This window comes from Perna viridis, chromosome 3 (assembly GCF_037379345.1).
Source record: "Perna viridis isolate PV_CMFRI_1.1 ecotype Kerala chromosome 3, ASM3737934v1, whole genome shotgun sequence".
Lineage (NCBI taxonomy): Eukaryota > Metazoa > Mollusca > Bivalvia > Mytilida > Mytilidae > Perna > Perna viridis.
The window spans coordinates 52107692-52131675 of NC_142447.1; the positions used below are offsets into that span (position 1 = coordinate 52107692).

General features: G+C 35.5%; 1 protein-coding gene across 2 annotated transcripts; it reads right to left on the bottom strand.

Moving 5' to 3' along the window:
* Positions 1-226: 226 nt before the first annotated feature.
* LOC148622839 (gonadotropin-releasing hormone receptor-like) lies at positions 227-23738 on the bottom strand. 2 transcript variants are annotated; one of them, XM_088573086.1, is made up of 4 exons: positions 23024-23738; positions 4583-4784; positions 3752-4040; positions 227-734 (listed from the first exon to the last, which is right to left on the bottom strand). In XM_088573086.1, the coding sequence occupies exons 1-4, from the start codon at positions 23525-23527 to the stop codon at positions 467-469; spliced, it is 1263 nt and encodes a 420-aa protein (XP_088429212.1). In that variant the 5' UTR covers positions 23528-23738; the 3' UTR covers positions 227-466. The 2 variants fall into 2 exon arrangements, with proteins under 2 accessions (XP_088429212.1, XP_088429213.1); XM_088573087.1 differs by having other exon boundaries at positions 3612-4040.
* Positions 23739-23984: the final 246 nt, after the last annotated feature.

The following is a 23984-nucleotide window of genomic DNA, read 5'->3' on the forward strand; positions in this document are numbered from 1 at the left end:
ATTCCACATATCGTAAAAATAAGGTACAAATTGTAAAACAACTATTAAGTTTTGAAAGACGTTATCAAAGCGTTTCAGTGTTTATGGAATTTTTCTTTCAAATCATAGATATTAGTAGTTGATAAAAGGATCTTTCTCACAATGGTTCAATTTTGAAACATTCTTGAGACTTAGAACGGATGATATTTGTAGTTTTCTTATGCCCATAGTTTCAAGTAATTATAAGTTTTCATTGCTAGTAATAAAAAATGTATTGAGAGGAAATACAATGAAACGTAACAAAATACATTAACAATGGTTAGAACTCCTTCTCGCATATTATCCTTCGAACAGTGCGTTTGATGATTTCCAGCACATTCATCGCGCATTTTACACTCTTTCTTATTACGAGGTAAATTTGTCTATTTAACTGCGTGATCGTTGTACTTTTTCATAATTTTGGAACCATTAAGAATAATGGCAGAAGTCACGTATCGCTGGAGGATGATGTTTTTGTTGTTGACTCTTTCCCCTCCTCTTCACATTTACACATGATGATAATACAAGGAACTTTTCCCTTTTCCATGACTACCGGAGTCTGGTTACACTTGCACATAATAACCGTGTTTCTTCGCATAGCCAGCAGAGTCATCTTGGTACCACCGTTCGTACCGTTTCTACCTTTATCATCATCTCGTCCTCTTATAAACGGTGTCTTATCGCTCACCCCTTGCAATTTGTCTCTTTTCATAAACCTGAAACGACAAAATCGTACTCGTTAAAATCATGTTTCGATTAATAGCCATAGTTTTCAAGGCTGCCTGCGAGATTTCTATCACACTTTGTATTATCTGCTTTATCTATTAACTAAGAAGCAAACTTATAGGGCTTTTAATCATAATAAATAAACAATCCAACTGCATCTTTTATCATTTAACTTCAATGATTTATCTTAAAGATAAATTTAATTGCCTCTGATCAAGAGGAATATGAAATAATTTGAGATACCCGATACATTTAACTAATTATAGAGATCAATGGTTTTGTGTAGTACTAGTCTCAAGGATGATACCGTTATCTGTAATACATAATGACATTGGGAGAATTCTAGGCCATTAAATTTTATAAAATACTGCATGTACTTCATTATTTACATCCTGATAAAATAATGTAGTTTTTCTTGAAATACAAATGTACATAAATAACAATTTTTGCAGCATCGATAAGTCTATGATTTTTACATAAATTATGACATAAGTTTGATCACTTTATAGCTTTTATCGCTTAGAAGGGGACTCACTAAATTGTCATCTTCAGTTTACTTGACATAACAAGGTCAATTTTGTGGATGTTTCAAGAGAGAAATAGCTCTGACAATTACTGGTCCATGTTCACAGCTTATGGAGACTCTCGGAATGTTTATTTACTTGTAACGATCTGCGTTTCTTTGCAGTCATTTTTTTATTCCTTGTCGGTTATCTTTGTTTTGTCTTAAGTTCGTATTTTTCATAATTGCATTTATCTTGCATCGATTGTTTGTTTTTATTTACTTTATTTTTGGCCCCGTGCAGGTCCGGGTGTTAAAAGAATAGGCCTACATCAGCACGCACTAAGCTTGTCGTAAAAGGTGATTAAATAGTGCTCAGCCCACAGAGCAACTGGGATGTGTGCCCCAGGTGGTCGAATGGGGTACCCCTGGCGTGTTACATGCTGGGGTTGTCAGGCTATAATACGGGAAACCTGACCACAAACCATAGTGGTGCGCCGTGTTGGGAAAGATGCCACGTTCCTCGCACGTTAAAGAACTCTACTGTGGTATTCTCCCGGAGTAGGAACCATAAGGCTCCGCCACAGAAGGCTAAATTGCCCGACCCTACCAACCTCTCCCTATTTCCAGTGGCAATCAAAATTTGTCGAACCCATTGTCCTTGTGTCCCATCCCTTTTCATTTTATCATCATGTCATGTTCATTTTATCATCAATTTCATGTTCATTGTCTGAATATAGCTGAAATATTGCTGCTCGGACGTTAAACCCCAACAAACATTTTTTTTCAATATAGAAAATGTTTATTTTACAAAAATCAGAACACAATTTAGCAATGCAAGCTGTAAAAAAGTCTATATTCAGTTCCGATGTCATACATATATATATGCAAATAAGCTCGGTTCGAAACCAATGATCAATAATGTTTTAATATTGAATTACTTACATTGCTCAACAGGTATTTAAAAAAAGCGTATTAGTTCATAACATTTCATTAGTAATCTATATAAACTCACTATGTTTCTATATGCACGAAATATAATGCAAGTACAAATACTTCTACTATGAATCTTCCATATACTATATCTGCTTTAGAAAATCTCTAAAAAGACCAATACATGTCTGGAACTGCGTCACTGTCGTATATTTGTCAGGACATAAGTTTCATCAAAATGTATATAATAATTAAGCAAGTAAATAAACTACAGTACGGGTTACAAATTTCCCTATGTTATATTCTAATGATAACATATAATGTTGAAATAATAGCAGAGTTAACTGTACGAAAATCAGAATTTCTCCATTATACGAAGTGCACATTATCAATTTGCATGTTTAAGTTTGAATAATGTTTTAGTCCTTTTTGAGTTAAAAATTACGCTATGTAGATACCATTCCAACACAAACGGACAAGATTGGCTAGGTTCAGAAGACACAAATTGTAGAAAAAAGTAAAAAAAATTATCCACAACAGGAACTGCACATCTTCAATATGTATTTAATCACTGATCAGAGATTGAACTATATATAGCCTAAATACCTTATTGTGTTACATATTGCAGTGTGAATAACCATTAACGTGAACAGACAAACGGATGCACGTACAGAGTGGAGCGACTACAAATTCTTATGTGACCGTTGGTGACACAGGTAAAAAGCAACAATATTTAAAAAAAATGATTTAGAAGAGCAATATTTAAAAGGGCATTTGCAGCAACTTATGCAATTTCTGTTTGTTAAAAAGGTTTGTTTAGATTGGGAGGCACATAATACTTTTACGCACTTAGTCGATATTTTTATAGTGATAAATTAGGAAAAAAAATTAGTAAATCAGCAAAAGCAATTTTATAAAATAATAACGAAAGACTTCAAAGAAAAATCATGCTCTTTGTAATATGATCTACATTGTTATCGTAATAAAGTAGAAAAAATATGTTTAATCTATTAAAATCAGCCTGATGTGCTTCTTTAACAATGAAACGTAAATAAAACAGTTGGAATGACAAGAAACAGATAAATAGCACTAACAAGCAATATTATAATATCCATGCAAACTAACAGATAATGCTATTAACCTATATGCCATTATCATCCAAAAGCATGTACATAGCTTTAACTAAGAGAAAGAAAACGTATCCCAAGATATTGTCTTTATTGTTTCCCATTTTACTGATTATTTTGGCATAGTTAGTAACACTTCCCTTTTTTTATTTAAATAACAACGGACTTTTGAGACTAAATCTACACAGAAGCATCGCTCATTCACAAACCCAGTAAACCATCTACATCAATGAGAAGATGGAACAACATCAGTATTTACAGAACATGCACTTTTTAATGCAAGAAAGCAGCAGAATTTCACTGACCTCAAGAATTTGATATATCCAAACGAATTTCATTTGGTCTGATTTTGATACGTTTGACATCTGTGTATCGAACCAATAAGAAGATGTACCCATTATCAGGCGTTTTACTGGGTTTTGAAAAAGCGGCCTTCCCGACTAACCTTGGTTTATGCACCTTGCACAAGTGGAAAGCTCCGTAAATGATCGGATTCAGCACTGCGTTCGAATTACCAATTGTTGTTAAAACTGTCAGCAATGTCTCGTCATAAGTTTCCTCCGACTGTCCGAACGCCTTTTTAGTAAAAATGACGTAGTATGGGAACCAACAAATGATAAATGTTGCTACTATAAATATTGACATCCGTAAAGCTTTTCTCTTTGCTTTCCGCATAAATGTACTTCTGACAGCTCCTCTAGCAATATCTGATGAATTCGACGCTGTTTCCGGTTCTGAAAAAAAAAAAACAATTATCTTCGTTTCGAATCAAATTTGAAGGCTTACTTTGCATAAAAAAAAGAATCTACCGGAATGACAACTAATTTATTTGAAAATTTAATCCGACGAAATGACAGTAACTATTTCTGTGCCATCCAGACATAAGAAAGTTAATTTCCTCTTGTTGTTTAATGTAACACTTTTTGACAAATAGGAATAACTTATCTGATCCAAAAGTAAAAATGTTTCCTACTACATGTACATGTATGTTTGTAATTAAATGAACAGCTCCGTTCAGTAATAATATTGTTAGTGATAATTATACTTATGTACGGACTATAAAATGTATTAAATTTATGTAATTTGTCTACAGAAGGCCATTAGTGACAAATATTATTTTTTTACAGTCGATGTAACGATTTGATAACCAGTTTCAAGGCATAATAACTCGTTATAATGACTTTCCTCGTTATTACAACTTAGCTTACTCGTTACACAGACTTTATTTACTTGTTAGCTTAGGTTGTCTTTGTTTTCTATGACAGATCCTACTCACCTCTAAACTCTTTAGATTTTCTGGATATTGTACAGAATATTAGACTATAAGCTACTACCATTATTCCTAACGGTACCATAAACTGTGTAATCAGACAAAACATGTAGTACATCTTCATATAATGTTTATTAGAATAACTCTTGTCTCTACATTGATAAAAGTCTTCTACAAATGGTCCTCTCTGTACACTAAATACAAATACCTACAGAAAATATGATATATTTTAGGATCAACTAAAAAAAATGTTAAGAGTTAGATTGACAAATTGCATTAAAATAACGAACCAGAGTGAAAATTATCGTGCACGGTTGGTGACTTTTTAAAGTGCGCAGGTTGACAGTGTTAATTGGAAATTCTTAGATTTCTGCTTTATAAGGATAATTTTGTACACGTTACTTCCCAACGAATTACAGACAAAAGATCCAGTGATATTTGGTGCATATTTTCAACTAAAAAGCAACAAATAAAGTAGCTTAAATGAGATTAAAACATATGCGGCAACAGTCGCACGAATATTGTATCAATATTAATTAAAATAACTGATACTGTCATGATAAAGATTTCCTTCTTAACGTTAATATGACAACTTCTCTTAATAGTGTCTATATGTCGAAGAAATCTAGTAGCGAAATTGGTTGAGTGTCAACTCTATTCTGGTTTCTAGAGCCACGAATATTTCAAGTGATAAATTAGGCATTCAGTCCTTTCAGTAGTTCTACGATTTGATGTATAGCTATACATTGTTTAGACATCAGACCGATTGTTATCTAGAGAACTAAACAACTGGGTCGATCGGAGAATTCGCTCTCCGACGAGGTTTTGCTGAGTGAATGTGAAAGTATTTACTTTGTTTTCAATGAATACGACTTCTACAAATAACACACCGACAATTTTATTTAGTATGTTATTAGCATTTTACATCATTTACTCGTAGATTGATAAAACAATATTTAGATTATAACATTGTGATTCGCGTTTGAAGTACATGTTTGTTTTGGGATTGCAGTGATGATACCTTTCATTTGTTCGGCACAGAACCCTGAAAAATTGAAAACGAACAAAAACTCTTATCCCGCACATTTTACGCCTCATTAGGACAGCAGTTTTGGTTCGTATAACGAGACTAATAAGGTTAACACAAACAAAAATAATGTTAACATGAAGAAAACGTTTAGATGTTTATACTTTCGTTCATTTTGTTTTTATTAGTCGATGACTGTAATTACGGATATGATATTGATTGATACTTGGGGGTTTACGTCCGAGCAGCAATATTTCAGCTATATTCAGACGATGAACATGAAATTGATGATAAAATGAACATGAAATGATGATGGTGATAAAATGAAAAAAGGGATGGGACACAAGGGTAATAGGGTCGACAAATTTTGATTGCCACAAGAAAAAGGAAGGGATGGGTAGAGTTGGGTCGGGCAACTTAGCCTCCAGTGGTGGAAAGCAAAGGTTCCTACTCCTATCGAATACCACAGCAGGGTTCTTTAACATGCGAGGAACGTGGCATCTTTCCCAACACGGTGCACAACTATGGTTTGCAGTCAAGTTTTCCGTATTATAGCCTGACAACCCCAGCATGTAACGCGCCAGAAGTTCCCCATTCCACCACCTGGGACATACAACCCAGTTGCTGTGTGGGCAGAAGCGTCCCAGCTCTCGACTAGGTTTCTGAGCACTATTTAGTCGCCTTAGCTTAGAGTAGGAACCATAGGGCTCCGCCACAGGAGGCTAAATTGCCCGACCCTACCCACCTTTCCCTATTTCCAGTAGCAATGAAATTTTGTCGTCCCCATTGTCCTTGTGTCCTATCCTTTTTTCATTTCATGATCATGTCATGTTCACTTTATCATCACTTTCATGTTCATCGTCTGAATATAGCTGAAATATTGCTGCTCGGACCTTAAACCCCAACAAACAAACGTTCCCCGCACGTTAAAGAACCCTACTGTGGTATTCTCCCGGTGTAGGAACCATAGGGCTCCGCCACAGGAGGCTAAATTGCCCGACCCTACCCATCCCTCCCTTTTTCTAGTGGCAATGAAAATTTGTCGACCTTGTTATCCTTGTGTCCCATCTTCATTTCATCATCATTTCATGTTCATTTTATCATCGCTTTCATGTTCATCGTCTGAATATAGCTGAAATATTGCTGCTCGGACGTTAAACCCCAACAAACAAACAAACAAACAAACAATATTTATATATTTAAGATAGTTAGGAATTATATGGACTTTTATGTCGGGTTTGTGAGTGATGGTCCAATTTTACACATCAATCAATTCTGGAAAAACAGTGTTAAATCCTATAATGACTTCTCCGGTTATCACAGAAAGACCAATTATATAAACCCAGTTTTAATTTTGTCAGAGAGGAATGTTGCATTTCTTGACATCAGTCTTTTGACTAGCAACAAGTGAATCTTGCTCAGCGTTGTTGACTAGACTAATAACCAACTCGTCAACGGCTTCTAAAAACAGATAGACCGGGTGTGTTAATAAATGAACAATATCATACAGCAAAAGCGTTACTTAAATTTACATATGAAGAGAGATATTTAGATCATTATTTACTACACAGTATAACCTTTATCCAGTTAATGATTAAAAGATGTGAGTAAACGCCAACGAGACAAAACAACCAACATGACAGCTCTACAGTAATTTATCTATATACAACTTGTACAAAACCAATAAAAAGCACATGTGATGAAAGCAAAGTACCAATATAAAACAAAAAGAGAGACAAGATTTAGGACTTTACGTTATTGCGATTGTAGTAAACTTTAAGCTGTTCTGCTATGCTAACAATACGCGCGAAACATGTACTTCTTCATATTGATAAAAAAAAGCCATAGAGATTAGGAAACTGTTGTGTTTCTTTTATCACAGCATTTTGGTCAATCTTGACAATTACATATGAATTCCGCAATACTCAACATAAATAATGTTTCAAGTGACTTAACACTAATAAATACGCGGAAACAGAACAATTGCTTGACACCTAGACTCTATAAGGCATTTTTCATTCCATGGAATGAAACGTTTGATTAATGTATGAAGTGTTTTCCAACTATGAATCGCAATATAATGCACTTTTAATGTACAATGGAAAAGAGCTCCTTTCTGATTAGATGTTCTTGCAATAAATACTGGCAGACTGTATAATTAATGGCCAAATATCTACGTCAAGTCTGGTAGAATAAATATGCAATCCTGGTTTATTATGAGTTCCATTTGCCATTTAATCATAAAGAAACAACAAAGGATAATAGCCTAATTGAACATTGGTGAAACTTTTACTCATTCATTTGAGGAACAATAGTACGCACTTATATGAAAAATATTGCTGGTTGTGAATGGTTAAGCATTGTCTACTCTTGTACAATAAATGGAAAAAAAACAACGCTCTATTTAATCCTCGGAGAAAGATCTCATCAGTAGTATTATAAAAATAAGAAATCTCTGTCATAACATCACAAAACTTTTAGGTTGGGATCAAAGTTAAGTTTTAATCTGTATTCCTAGAAATACTAGATGAATCGAGCATCTCTTATGTGAACTCAATTAAAACAGTATTTAAACAATGCTCAAATAACAAGTACATGTAAATCACAAAACCATCCAATGATTAATTTCTTGCTTCGGCCGCCCCGTGCAGGTTGGGATGTCAAAAGAAGCGCTAAGCTTGTCGTAAAAGGCGACTTAATAGTGCTCAGAAACCTAGCCGGGGCTAGGTGGTGGAATGGGGTACTCCTGGCGTGATCCCTTTCATGTTCATCGCCTGAATATAGCTTGAATATTGCTGCTCGGGCGTTAAACCCCAACAATCAATCAACTTGCCTCGGCACTATAATTATTTTTTTCATTTGATACCATAGGAACGAAATGATATTCGTATTTTTGCGTTGTCGATAAAATTATCGTCTTCAAATATAATGCAGTGAAAACAAATGATGTTTAAAATAAAGAAAGGGAAAAACAGTAATTCAAAGCGACCCGCCACCTCTACACGGAATATATAAGCAGCGTTTGTTGCTGCAGTTGTACCATTGTTAATGAGTCTACTGTCTGCAAATACATTTTATAACCCCACTCTACAAGGAAGTTTTATATAATGATCATAAGACCGACATCACAACTTTAAAAAGTATATAAAATACAACCCATCTCCATAGCGTAGGGTGTTTGCTGCTGGTTTAATAGTCATATAGAACACAAAATACACATTCGTGGAGTCAATACATTCCAAGTTATTGACAGAGAACTAGTACAATTACCGAGTTGATGAATGTTTGATACTTTTAGGGTGTAAATTAAGAACGACGGAACAAAGAAAAAATCTTGGTAATTATTTTGTTTACCAGGCCCCACATTTAATTAACGTCTCAATATCTCAGGCGTAACCAGGACGAAAACAAGTAGACCTAAAATCAACAGGAAACAAAAAGTAAAATGATAATAGGATGGGAAATATGTAAAAGGCAAATTTTAACTAACTTGAAAATTGAAGACAAATCGGTCACAGGGAGTCTACTCTGTTTGTGTGTTTGTTGGGATTTAACGTCCGAGCAGCAATATTTCAGCTATATTCAGACGATGAACATGAAATTGATGATAATAGGAACATGAAATGATGATGAAATGAAAAAGGAATGGGACACAAATTTTGATTGCCACTGGAAATAGGGAGAGGTGGGTAGGGTCGGGCAATTTAGCCTCCTGTGGCGGAGCCCTATGGTTCCTACTCCGGGAGAATTGAAGAAAAATCGGTCACAGGGAGTCTACTCTGAGAGGAAATAAAATAATTATTGTCAGTTGTTGTTTGGGGTTTAACGTCCGAGCAGCAATATTTCAGCTATATTCAGACGATAAACACGAAAAGGGTGATAAAATGAACATGAAATTATGATGAAAAAAAAAGGATGGGACACAAGGATAATAGGGTCGATAAATCTTGATTGCCACTAGAAAAAGGGGGATGGGTAAGATGGGGCAATTTAGCCTCCTGTGGCGGAGCCCAAAGGTTCCTACTCCTATCGAATACCACAGCAGGGTTCTTTAACGTGCGAGGAACGCGACATCTTTTCCAACACGGTGCACCACTATGGTTTGCGGTCAGGTTTTCCGTATTATAGCCTGACAACCCCAGCATGTAACATGTCAGGGGTACCCCATTCCACCACCTGGGGCACACATCTATGGGCAGAGCGCCTAGCCCCCGGCTAGATTTCTGAACACTATTTAGTCGCCTTTCTACGACAAGGTTAGCGCTGCTGCAGGGCTATTCTTTCGACACCCGGACTTGCACGGATCAAGTCTAGCCATCGGCGCCATGAAAACTGATTTGATCAACATGTCATAGTTTTCCTGTCCTCTTTCATTTTTGATCTGCGTGAATATAAAAAGTCCGATACCAATCCTTTATTTTTACAACAAAAAAATTCTGTAATTAAAGCAAATTATCCAGATTTTTCGACGGTGTATACAGATGGCTCAAAAGATGGCGATAGCGTTGCATGTGCTGCTGTCCATGGTGACAGAATTTTATGTACCTTTTTATATGTAAATAGCTGCTTGTTTTAATTTCCTTATTTTATGAAGAGACTTTGATCTTGCTTTTAAGATTTCCACTTCATTCAATGTTCTTGCCGTGATATGGCCCTAGTCGCCGAAACGGCATTAAAAGATAACAATCAATCAATCTTTCGTCTACCATACACTTGTCTTTTCATTAGCAACTCGGCGAGTATTTCTAGAACCTGGTCCATGTTCCCAGTTTCTAGTGGAGTCCGAGTTGCTCATTTGCTTTTGTTACTTTGTATGTGTTATATTTCAGTTACTTTATGTTTTTTGTTGTGTACGTCTGTTTTCCATGTCTGATCTGTCCCTGGATTACATTCTTATGATTACCGCTGGATCCTTTGTTCCATTGGTTAATTTTTCCAATTTAACATTTTTTTTTCAAATTAGTTTTATTCCATAAAAAGACATTTTTGTAGCTGAATAACCAGAGGTTTACCAGAATGATCATGGATGTAGATATTAAGTTCAAAATAATAGTTTGTTTGTTTGGGTTTAACGTCCGAGCAGCAATATTTCAGCTATATGCAGACAATGAACATGAAATAAGAAAAAAGGATGGGTCACAAGGATAATAGGGTCGACAAATTTTGATTGCCACTGGAAAAAGGGGGATGGGTAAGGTCGGGCAATTTAGCCTCCTGTGGCGGAGCGCAAAGGTTCCTACTCCTATCGAATACCACAGCAGGGTTCTTTAACGTGCGAGGAACGTGGCATCTTTCCCAACACGATGCACCACTATGGTTTGCGGTCTGGTTTTCCGTATTATAGCCTGACAACCCCAGCATGTAACACGCCAGGGGTACCCCATTCCACCACCTGGGGCAGACATCCCAGTTGTTGTGGGCAGAGCACTATTTAGTCGCCTTCTACGACAAGCTTAGCGCTGCTGCAGGCCTATTCTTTTTAACACCCGGACCTGCACGAGTCTCAAAATAATAGCATTTCAAGATAAAACAAAATACTTACGCTCTTTTCAAATTTATGTAGATTATAATGTAATCGAGAGAAACAATATTATAAACGTCATATCACCACATTCAACAGAATGATATACAAGTATATGTTGTTTTATTTCCTAACTCATTTGGACCAGGAATAATCAGAAACAAACATTTATTTGCTGCTATATTTTCATCTACGCAAACCGATAAAATTGTAACTTAAGAAGTGAGGTGTTGGTTTTATTCCCCAATTTACTAGAAAATATATCTCATTGGCATAGTAATATGTCGTGAATTAGCGAGACTTCGACATATACATCTATTTTCATGTTAAAGTTGCGTAACACAGAAGAAATAAATTGTAATCTAGTGAAGCTTTCGTTACTAAGTCTATTATCTTTTTATTAAATTTAGAAATATTTCTTCTTTTATATTCGTATTTTGTGAGAAAAGATAAACGTAGTTAGGTGCATTAATAGCTTTTCATAACATCCATAACTCAAAAAAGATAAAGTTATATCTTTTGAGTATAACATGCAGCATCAAATTTAGAAAGCTTAAATATGAAAGAATTTGCTCGAAAACCAATTTAGAAATATATAGCTGCTACCACTTTAACTGAAAAGGCCCCGTGCAGGTCCGGGTGTTAAAAGAATAGGCCTGCAGTAGCGCTAAGCTTGTCCTAAAAGGCGACTAAATAGTGCTCAGAACCCTAGCCTGCAGGCTAGGGCGCTTTGCCCACAGAGCAACTGGGATGTGTGGCCCAGGTGGTGGAATGGGGTACCCCTGGCGTGTGGCCCAGGTGGTGGAATGGGGTACCCCTGGCGTGTTACATGCTGGGGTTGTCAGGCTATAATACGGAAAACCTGACTGCAAACCATAGTGGTGCACCGTGTTGGGAAAGATGCCACGTTTCTCGCACGTTAAAGAACCCTACTGTGGTATTCTCCCGGAGGCTAAATTGCCCGACCCTACCCACCTCTCCATTTTTCCAGTGGCAATCAAAATATGTCGACCCCATTATCCTTGTGTCCCATCCCTTTTTCATTTCATCATTATTTCATGTTCATCGTCTGAATATAGCTGAAATATTGCTGCTTGGACGTTAAACCCAAACAAGCAAACCCATTGTCCTTGTGTCCCAGTTCTTTTTCATTTCATGTTATTTTTGCTGTTCGCGCGTTAAACTCCAACAAATAAACATCTCTTATATTCAGTTTGGTGTTGGATGATGTTTTCTTGTTAGTGTTTATTTCTTAAGTAAAAGCTTATTTAATAAGTAGTGAGTTATGTTACATTCTACCTTTTTAGAGTAGACCTAAAATGTTTCAAAGATATTTTCCTGCTTTAATTTATATCAAAACCCTTCGAATAAGGGAAATAAAACCTTTGTTTTAAAACCACCCGTGCAGGTCCAGGTGATAAAAGAATAGGCCTGCAGCAGCGCTAAGCCCACAGAGCAACTGGGATGTGTGCCCCAGGTGGTGGAATGGGGTACCCCTGGCGTGTTACATGCTGGGGTTGTCTTTCTTTGTTTGTTTGTTGGGGTTTAACGTCCGAGCAGCAATATTTCAGCTATATTCAGACAATGCTGGGGTTGTCAGGCTATAATACGGAAAATCTGACCGCAAACCATAGTGGTGCACCGTGTTGGGAAAGATGCCACGTTCCTCGCACGTTAAAGAACCCTGCTGTGGTATTGGATAGGAGTAGGAACCATAAGGCTCCGCCACAGGAGGCTAAATTGCCCGACTCTACCCACCTCTCCCTTTTTCCAGTGGGAATCAAAATATGTCGACCCTATTATCCGTGTGTCCCATCCTTTTTTTTTCATTTCATGTTCATCGTCTAAATATAGCTGAAATATTGCTGCTCGGACGTTAAACTCCAACAAACAAACAATTTTGTTTTATTTTAAAACAAAGTTTTAACGAACATTTATTTACTATTAAGGTTTTAGTTACATTATGAAAAATCAGTTTATTAATTGTTCGATTCAAAATCTATTTAACTAAGTTTTTACCGCAATACGCAACTCCATGAAATGAAACTGGTTCGATTCATGGGGATAATTTAACGTTTTTTACTTGACGTCAACATTCTTGCTAATCACACAGCGTTCTAACAGTTATATGACACACAAATTAGTATTAAGAATGCGTTACTAATTAAAACAATGGGAACTGTCAAGTAGCTTCAAAACCTTGATCCATTAATTAACCTGATGGATCACCGCTTTATATCCAACTTAAGTGTTTACATAAAAATAAATACCAAAGTGTCAAAAGAATAAATCAAATCCAAGAACGTCGATGCTTTACACTTCAGCAGAAATTTTTGAATAACTTTCTCGCTTGTATTTTTTCTCACGGAGATGAAATAACATGGTTATGTTTCACCAATTAAAGTATTTTCTTGTTAAAATTGCAATCAAACTGAGAATATCTATTCTGTTCAACACTTTAGAAGTCTTCGAGTCATGTCAATTTTAGTGAGTGTAATTTTCTCATTTTATCTTCTCAGAGTGTCTATCAGTTTTGCTTGATTCTGTCATTTACTTTAAAGTGTCGGTTCCTTATTTCCTACTAGTATTCCCCTTGGTGATAATTCCTCTTATTTAGGCAATACTGTATCAGTTCGAGAAGTGATTTCAATGAACCTCTGAATAACTTTATATAAAACAATATAAAAACTTTGATCATCAAAGTTAAACCACTGTTTGTACATATATTGGACTTGGAATCAACTTCTTACAGTATGCATGTTTTGTATTTGAAAAAAGTAACCCGATTTGATAAAAAGCGTACTTTACAAAGTAATATCAGTCATAATTATTTTCATCTTTTCATTGCATAAATGTATAATAAACGTTTAAATCTTGCAATTAAATATTATCAAAACAGATGTATGTGCACATATTTTCATAATTCAAGGTTTGAAATATTCTTGAATTTTTTTGCTCATAGGTGAGTTTCCTCTCCTTTACGGATATACATATTCTCGCACGTTAAAGAACCCTTCTGTGGTATTCTCCCGGAGTAGGAACCATACGGCTCCGCCACAGGAGTCTAAATTTCCCGACCCTACCCACCTCGCCTTATTTCCAGTGGCAATCATAATTTGTCGTCCCCATTGTCCTTGTGTCCCATCCCTATTTCATTACATTATCATTTCATGTTCATCGTCTGAATATAGCTGAAATATTGCTGCTCGGACGTTAAACTCCAACAAACAAACAAACAAACATGATCCATCGCCTAGATACAGCTGAAAAATTTCTGCTCTGTTCGGGCGTTAAATCTAAACAATCAATCAATCTTTACGTACAAATGCGAAGAAACAATGGGTATAACCTATATCACTGAAGGCCGCACATTTTGCTGTCACACACCGCTTGAAGGTAAGTTTTATCTATCATTTCAATAAATGAAGTTAAATTTATAAATCGAATTATGCATAAGGAGACAGACATTATAGGAAAGCTAACTATGTAATCAAACCTTCCGAAATGTCGTTCACTTTCACAATCACTCAACTACAGCTGACAAATTACCTGTGCAGCATAACTGGCGATTCCGACAATTGAGGCGCTCGTATTTCGGTCTTTGAATAACACAAAACATAGTTGTAATTTAAAATCGAAATGAAATAACACGTATTATGCTAATTATAAAATTAATTGATTCGGTAACGGCCATACACCATAACCAGTGTAACCGGCCACACATATTTTCGTGTCATAAGCAAAAAGTGCTGATTTACTTATCCCCCTTCTTTAATGTAAAACAGTAAATTACGTTGATTCCATGTTTTAGTTTTTGTATATTCAATAAACATATAATACCTGTACTCAAATAATTTTTTTTTCATTATTCTGAATGTCTTAGATTAATTTTATGTCACTAAATTATACTTTTTGTTAATTTATCTACCTTTTCATTTCGCAGTTTAGCTATGCAAATATACAACCAAACTCCTCGAACAACATAACATGAAAACTTATCGTTTAGTAGTTTGTCAAACTGTATAATAAAAATAAAAAAAAGCTGATACCACATTCCCTCCCGAACCCTTGGTGGAACCCCTCCCCCTGTCCTAAAATTTTTGCATCCGCCCCTGAGTTCCATTGTTAAACTTTGACCTATTTTTTGCAAACTTGAATTAGTGGCTGCTACTTTGATTTTATTAATTCTCTCATTGTTCAAACACTGTAACAATAAAACCTAAATAGAAAATAAAAATATCTAGAATGACTATGCATGTGGATTTTTTAAGTTGTTTCAACTTAACTCTATATGGATCTTCTTGAAATTTTGTCCTTTTATTTTAAAATTAATGCATGACAACGACTAGCAATTCAATAGAAAATGAAATTTCTATGAAATATTTAACGGTGAAGGACAACAACGGATTCAAGGCATGTTTCAATTTTTCTTCATTCATATCAATAAGTTTAATTTTTACAAGTATTCTTTGCAAGTATTTCATTTTTCTTTCAGCAATGCCGTTTATTTGCCTGTATTGTGGGATGTCATTAACTTCAAATTCTTTCCTTAGGCAACACGAAGGTCGTCACATAAGACAGGGAAGATATACATGTGGCACCTGCTCAGTTGTGTTCTTCAGCAAATCAAATTATGAGAAGCACACGAAAAGCCTTTACGGAGAAAAAATGTGTGCCAACTGTTGAGCCTCCCTCGCTACATAGCGTGGTCTAAACAGACACAATGACAGAGAAAACGGGGAAAGTGTAATAAGTTTAGTTGTGACTATTGCAGTAAGGACTTTGAGGATAGGGACAAACTTATAGACCACATAGCAGACAGAAAAGACATAAATGTACTTATTGGGGGCTTGCATAAAGATTTGTCTCTGGTCTAAGCAGACATAAAAAGACGTACAAATAAAAGTTTAACATCTTGATAGAATTGTATGGGCTGTTGTAAACAGATATATTTTTTGTGAATATTTTTTTTCATTAATGTTTGAGGGATGCAAACTGTTAAAGTGTTGATATTGATCTTTATACTTGATATCATTTTATTTATTTACAAATATTGAAAATAAAACATGAAGATCACACTGGTTGATATTTTCAACTATCTTTTCGGGTGAAAAATAACACTAATGCAATACCTTAATAATTTATAAAGGTATTACAAGTGCGTTTAGGTCATATTTAAATGAATAATAAGGAGTAAATGTGCCATGAACAAAAAATATCAGGACACTTGACTTTTTATTCCGGTTCGTCATGTAAGTTGTCAGACTATCCTATAAAAAAGGAAGAGTGGTTCCTTCACACTTTCGAATTTGGTGATGAAATGGCCACGACTTGGTACTTTAAACGAACAAAATTTGTAATCTGTGAATTAGTGGCCGTTACCAAATCAATCAATTTTATAATTAGCATAAAACATGTTATTTCATTTCCATTTTTAATTACAATTATGGTTTATGTTATTCAATGACCGAAATACAAGCGCCACAATTGTCAGAATCGCCAAGGTGCACAGGTAATTTGTCAGCTGTAGTTGGGTGTTTGTAAAAGTGAATGACATTTCGGAAGGGTTGATTACATAGTTAGCTTTCCTATAATGTCCATCTCCTTATGTGTGTATTCGATTTATAATATAACTTCATTTATTGAAATGACAGATAAAACTTACCTTCAAGCGGTGTGTTTGACATCAAGAAGTGTGTTGCCGTTAACACTTCCGGTGACGTAGGTTATACCCATTTAAGAAAACTACCAAACGAAGTGTCAATTACACTGCATCGTAAATCATTAGTAAGACTCCAAAATCTAACATTCCTGCGACATGCCGATACCTCAGTCATATGCCTTTGTCCTTTTTTTTCAACATTGAACCTAAATTCTCCGATAAATGTGGACCATCCGGTGGTTTTGATCATTTATTTGTATTTTATTTTTACACGTCGAACATGCCTTGTTTATATACTTGTGCGTCAATTTCTGTTCCGTCACTGGAGAAGGGCTGTAATTTTTCATAATATAGTTTATGTGTGGTGCTACAGTGGGGTTACATATACGTGAGGACACATTTGTTAACATATCACAATGCTGTACCGCCATCAAAATTAGGTTTTTGCCACAAGAACAAATATTCAGGTAGAAAAAAATAACTAATTTTTTACTTCATTTTTAGTAACGTCATCTTTTCACGTCATCCGACATAGAAGTACATTACAGTAAGTTATTCAGGTAAATATGTGTCTGGTTTTACGCCATCCACCAGTTCATTACTTAAGCTACAGTGATTTGTAAGACATTGACCTTGCGCAAGTGTTTTAACGCTTTAATGCGATTACTAATATAAACATCGAGTCATTCATTGGTTTAGGTAAAAATCAACGACAAATTTTATTTTGCTATGTGCGTCAACTCCCAGTTCCAACTTTAAAGCAACCCTACTTTTCTGAAGCTTTTTTCTATATATGCGTCATAATCGACACGTGCACTATAATTAAGGTTAACTCGAAAAACTTAAATAAGGTCGTTAGGGTCATTCAAACTAAAATGAAAAGTCCCGTCCGGTTTTTCGTATTATAGCCTGACAACCCCAGCATGTAACACGCCAGGGGAACCCCATTCCACCACCTGGGGCACACATCCCAGTTGCTCTGTGGGCAGAGCGCCCTAGCCCCCGGCTAGGGTTCTGAGCACTATTTAGTCGCCTTTTACCACAAACTTAACGCTGCTGCAGGCCTATTCTTTCAACATCCGGATCTGCACGGGACATGATATTAAGTGATTTACGATAGGAAAGGTGATGAAGCTCAGTTTCATCTTACCCATGTAGGATGTTGTTTTAAGTAGTTGTCAAAGTTTTTGATTTATTGAAAATTGGTGCTAAGTTGGTGTTTAATTGGTGCTTAATTTAGGTTAGTTCTGTAAGATATGATAATTAAAATAGTGTTGAACAATATATAAGGGCTTTGGTTTTCAGTTTAAAAATAACAGGCTCCCAGGAGCCTGGATCGCCCATCTGGTTGAATTTTGCCATTCAAAGGCAATAAATTTAACACAAAGTTGTCCAACAATTTGGACTCAAGAAGTCTTTGGTAGAGCTTATCATAAGGATCTTTCAACAATTGAAAGTTTCTTTTAATCTTAGTTTTCAATATATTGACTGAAAACTCTGAAAAAAGTCATTTTTCTCCTTTCAAGGGCAGTAACTCCTACAAGGAGTCATCTGAAAACTATTATCCCTGAAGACCTTTGTAGTCCTAATAATAAGGATCATTTCAACTATTGAAAGAATTTGCCTAAACCTAACAGTTTTGGAGATATATGCTAAAAACTACTGTCTGACTGCTATGTTTGATTTTTAGTAACGGCGGCCATGTTTTTGACGAAAAATCCCCACATCAGTTCTATGCAGGATACCCCAAAGAACATTCATACTAAATTTGGTTTCAATTGGTTAAGTAGTATCAGAGGAGAAGATTTTTAAAAGAAATCACATTAAAAATAGCAAAAACCGTTGAAAAGGGCAATAGGCTTAACGGATTAAAACCAAACTTTGACAAGAAATAGATCTCATCATGCTAAACACTTTTACTTGTGTCAGAATTTAGCTAAACCTAACGGCTTTGGAGATATATGCAAAATCTGCTGTCTGACCCCCTATGTTCTATTTTTAGTAAGGACGGTTATGTTTTTCGACGAATCAAAATTCTCCAAGACAGTTCTGTGTAGGATATCCCAAGAAACATTTATTTTAAGTTCAGTTTCAATTGGTCAAGTAGTGTGGGAGAAGCCTTTTGAAAGAAATAACATTAAAAATAACTAAAATCGTTGAAAAAAAGGCAATAACTCCAATAGGCTTAACGGATTAAAACCAAAATTTGACCAGTTATAGATCTCATCATGCTGAACACTTTAACTCTATCAGAATTTGGCTAAACCTAACGGTTTAGGAGATATATGGGAAAAACTATTGTCTGACCCGTGTTCTATTTTTAGCCATGTTTTTCGACGAATCAAAAATCCCCACAACAGTTCTATGCAGGCTACCCCAAGCAACATTCATAACATATTTGGTTTCAATTGCTCAAGTAGTATCAGAGACGATTTTTGAAAGAAAAAACATTAAAAATAGCAAAAATCATTGAAAAGGGCAATAAGTCCAACATGCCTTAACGGATTAAAACCAAAATTTGACCAGTTATAGATCTCATCATGCTTAACACTTTTCTCCCTGTCAGAATTCACCTCAACCTAACGGTTTAGGAGATATATGTGAAAAACTATTGTCTGACCCCGTGTTCTATTTTTAGTAACGGCGGCCATGTTTTTTCAACGAATTCTATGCAGAATATCCTAGGGAACATTCATACCAAGTTTGGTTCCAATTTGTCAAGTAGTCCCAGAGGAGAAGATTTTTGAAAGAAATAATATTAAAAATAGCAAAAATCGTTGAAAAGGGCAATACCTCCAACATGGCTTAACGGATTAAAAATCCCCAGGACTATTCTATGCAAGATACCCCAAGGAACATTCATACCAAGTTTGGTTCCAATTTGTTAAGTAGTGCCAGAGGAGACGATTTTTGAAAGAAATATTAAAAATAGCAAAAATCGTTGTAAAGGGCAATACCTCCAACAAGGCTTAACGGATTAAAACCAAAATTTGACCAGTGATAGATTTCATCATGCTGAACACTTTAATTCTATCAGAATTTAGCTAAACCTAATGCTTTTGGATATATATGAAAAAATCTGCTGTCTGACCCCTATGTTCTATTTTTAGTAAGGGCGTCCATGTTTTTCGACGAATCAAAAATCCCCACAACAGTTCTATGCAGGCTACCACAAGGAACTTTCATAACAAATTTGGTTCAGGTGAGCTGAAAATGGAGATCGACATTTAGTAGTGGGATAGCTGGCCAAAAAGATAGGAAAGGAGAAGGAGCGAAGGGGTGATGTGCGATTGGTGATTTGAAGTATAGGATTATACTGTTGCAGACTAAATGTAAGATTGGAATTTATGTGGTTTTGGGATGTGTTTTTGGAGAAGTGATGCAAGAGTAATATTGTTTTTGAGAGTTCCCACTTATTGTAACTGGAAGTTAATTCATTATTGTTAATGTTTCTTTGACGTACTTGCCTTAACAGGAAGTATTTGTATTCCGGACAATATGTTCCGAGGTTTCAGACAATGGTCCGAGGTTATTATGAATTATTGACGTTAGTATAACTTTGCTTTAACAGAAAGTTATCGTGTTCCGGACAGTGGTCGGAGGTGTTATAATTGATTAAATCGATTGTTGGGGTTTAACGCCCGAGCAGCAATATTTCAGCTATATTCAGGCGATGAACATGAAAGTGATAATAAAATGAACATAAAACGACGACGATGAAATGAAAAAACGGGGTGGGACACAAGGATAATAGGGTCGACAAATTTTGATTGCCACAAGAAAAATGGGAGGGATGGGAAGGGTCGGGCAATTTAGCCTCCTGTGGCGGAGCGCAAATGTTCCTACTGCTGTGGTATTCGAGGAACGTGACATCTTTCTCAACACGGTGCACCACTACGGTGCTCAGAACCGTAGCCGGGGGCTAGGGCGCTTTCCCCAAAGAGCAACTGGGATGTGTGCCCCAGGTGGTGGAATGGGGTACCCCTGGCGTGTTACATAATGGGGTTGTCAGGCTATAATACGGAAAACCTGACCGCAAACCATAGTGGTGCACCGTGTTAGGAAAGATGCCACGTTCCTCGCACGTTAAAAAAACCCTGCTGTAGTATTCTCCCGGAGTATAAACCATAAGGCTCCGCCACAGGAGGCCAAGTTGCCCGACCCTACCCACCTTTCGCTATTTCCTGTGGCAATCAAAATTTGTCGACCCCATTATTCTTGTGTCCCATCCCATTTTTCATTCCATCATCATTTCATGTTCATTGTATTATCTACGTCATGTTCAGCGCCTGAATATAGCTGAAATATTGCTGCTTGGGTGATAAACCCTAACAATCAATCAATCTACCCACATCCAAATTTCTTTACACACAGGTCTGTGATTATGTATAAGACCTTACCATACTGTTTATTCGTTCATTTTATAGAAACATTTAAATTCAGATCAGTTTTGCATCTATTCGTCTTAAAATCAAGACAAATTAATGGTAGCAATACACTATACATCACCTTACCATCGGCTTCTAATTACAAATTTGCTTTTCTATACATCGCAGATATCTACCCGTTGTGTTGTAATGGTTAATGTGTCCTTATTATACACTCGGATTCATTTCATATATTTGTTAGTTCATCTACCCACAAATGCTTTCTTTATTGTTTAGTTTTTTTTTATTGTCTATTGATTTTTGATACGACTTTTCCAAATGAACATATTTCATTTTATGATTTTAATGCACATTTCAATTACATGATGTTTATATAATGTTCACTATAAGGAACTATGTTTAGATTATTTATTGTCAGCATCGGTAGAAATCTCTCTTGGAATATGCGATGTAGCTAATAGAAATAAACAATATTACTCTTTAGAGTTTTGTTTGGATTTGATAAATATATACTGATAACCTTAAAAATCCTTTTAAAATTATTTTATTGGCTGACAGTTCTAGACATTTTGTTAGCTTTTGTTACAATATATTAATAGGATGTGCAATATAATTACATTACTATAGGTTACATCACTGCTGTTGTTTTAATATAATCATATTAACATTTCCGTTTTGTTTCAATATCTTGTACTTGATTAAACGTTGTAAGAATCATACCGGGAACATTATCCTTTGAAAATTAACTGTTAAGTATCAGTCTTTATAAAAAAAAATAGACAGCAGGTGATTCATCCATGTCAAAAACCCACCGAATTTAGTTTTATTTTTTGTTCAGAAACCGTTATAGATCACATAACTAGTTTTAGTTTTTCATTTGGGGTTGCACTTTTGAGATAAAATCTATATAAATATAAATTAGCACTTTGCAAGAGTAATCGTTCTTGAATTGATTGATTTCAGTGGGAGATTAACCAGTAGTTTTCTCAAAAGTACAGATCTAAATACAAAAAGGACTATTATCACATTCATATGTAGCATACAAAACATCGTCTGACCCATGGGTTTTTCTACACCATGAATCACCTTACCATAGGCAGTGTATGAATGGACTGGTACTTAAGATGTTGAAACATACCTTCGAGCGAATTGAAATATTTTTTTCAAATCGGTCGTCAAAACAACATGAAATTCGGTCAGAAAAGGCGATTAATAAGTAAAATATTTGTTGTTCTGTTTGTTTATAATTAATTATGGAAATAAGGGATAACTGTGTGCAACATGTGTAGGATTGACATGTATTAAGTGCGGTCATGCTTGTTCATGAACAAATTATGTATTTCAGAACAGATTAAATCTGCATATCTTTAACAACCCACTGCCTCAGAAACTAGTGATGTTTGGTAACTTCCTTTTTTCTGATTCAGTAGTTAATTCCTTGTTCACAGGCTCATAAATTAATTATACCATTTAAAGGACCCGTTTCTGATATGATTTTATATCATTCTACATGCTTTCTTAGCACATAGCATATTAAACTTCTTGTATAATACCACCACTTACTTTGGAAAAGAATTATCTAATATGCATTAAAAAGGAGTTAGTATACCGCGTTTAAAAACATCTTCTAACAGGTAAAACCTGTAAAAAGTCAATATTTATATTTTAAAGACATACATCCCGAAGGAAGCAGGTGAGCATAACGGACGTTGTATAAAATGTTTAAATTGTTGGTCACTTGATCTTTTAGACAATTCTAATTCTGATAAATAGCTTAAATTATTACAAAAAGTTAAGTGGGGTTTCAATTTGACCAATATCAAACACCCAAGTGTTACATAGGTCTTACCTGAGGTAAACTAAATAAGGCACTGAGTATCCACGATATGCAGATCATTATCCGTACTCGCTTTGGGGCTTTATGGCGACTAATAGGGTCCATGATAACACAACATCGGTCTAAACTTATCACAACAGTAATATACGTGGACGCTAACAATCCTGTCGCTGTACAAAATTTCACTATTTTACACATAGCATCACCGGCATACCATTGGACTGTTGATGCCCAAATCGTTTCAGCACCCATGATAAAAAATGTAATGAGTAAATCAGCTAAAGCCAAATTAATAATCAATGTGTTAATTGTTGACCTTCGTTTTCTCATTCTATACATTTGTATGATGGTTGCTGTATTTCCAATTAGTCCCATCAGAAACATTAGACCAAGAACAATAGTCCTGGTCATAAAGGCTTCGTTAAATGTTGGTGGATTCTTTTGTGTAGAATTAGCAGTTACGTTATCTTCCATTAGTGACGTAAAGTTGTATGTTCCGTTCCTTGCCATGGTCATATAACACTATGGCAAACTTTGTGAGCTTTTGAATATATCCATTAGTAGCGCACAACTGGGAAAATTCATTTCTAATTAAAATTTTTATCCGTTAAGCAAGTCAACATTTGTGTAAATTGGTAGCTTCCTTTCACTCGGAGTTTAATTTCCTGAGGAGCACTTTCAATTGATTACGGATCAAATAGCTTCGAAGTTAATAGGGAATAAGCTTATATTCCCTTGTATAAAACTATATTTATATATGTGCATTCTTTGCGTCCATTGATTCGCTACTTAGTTATTTTCTGTAAGGATTAGACATCGTTTTATTGGTCAACCTTTGTGACAGATGGTTGAGTGACACACACCAACTAATTGGTCTTCAGGCGGGTACGAAGAAAATGATGGCAGCAAAAACAATTTAATGGCGCATTTATTGTTGTATTTTCCGTAATGAATAGAAATTGACAATGTATAT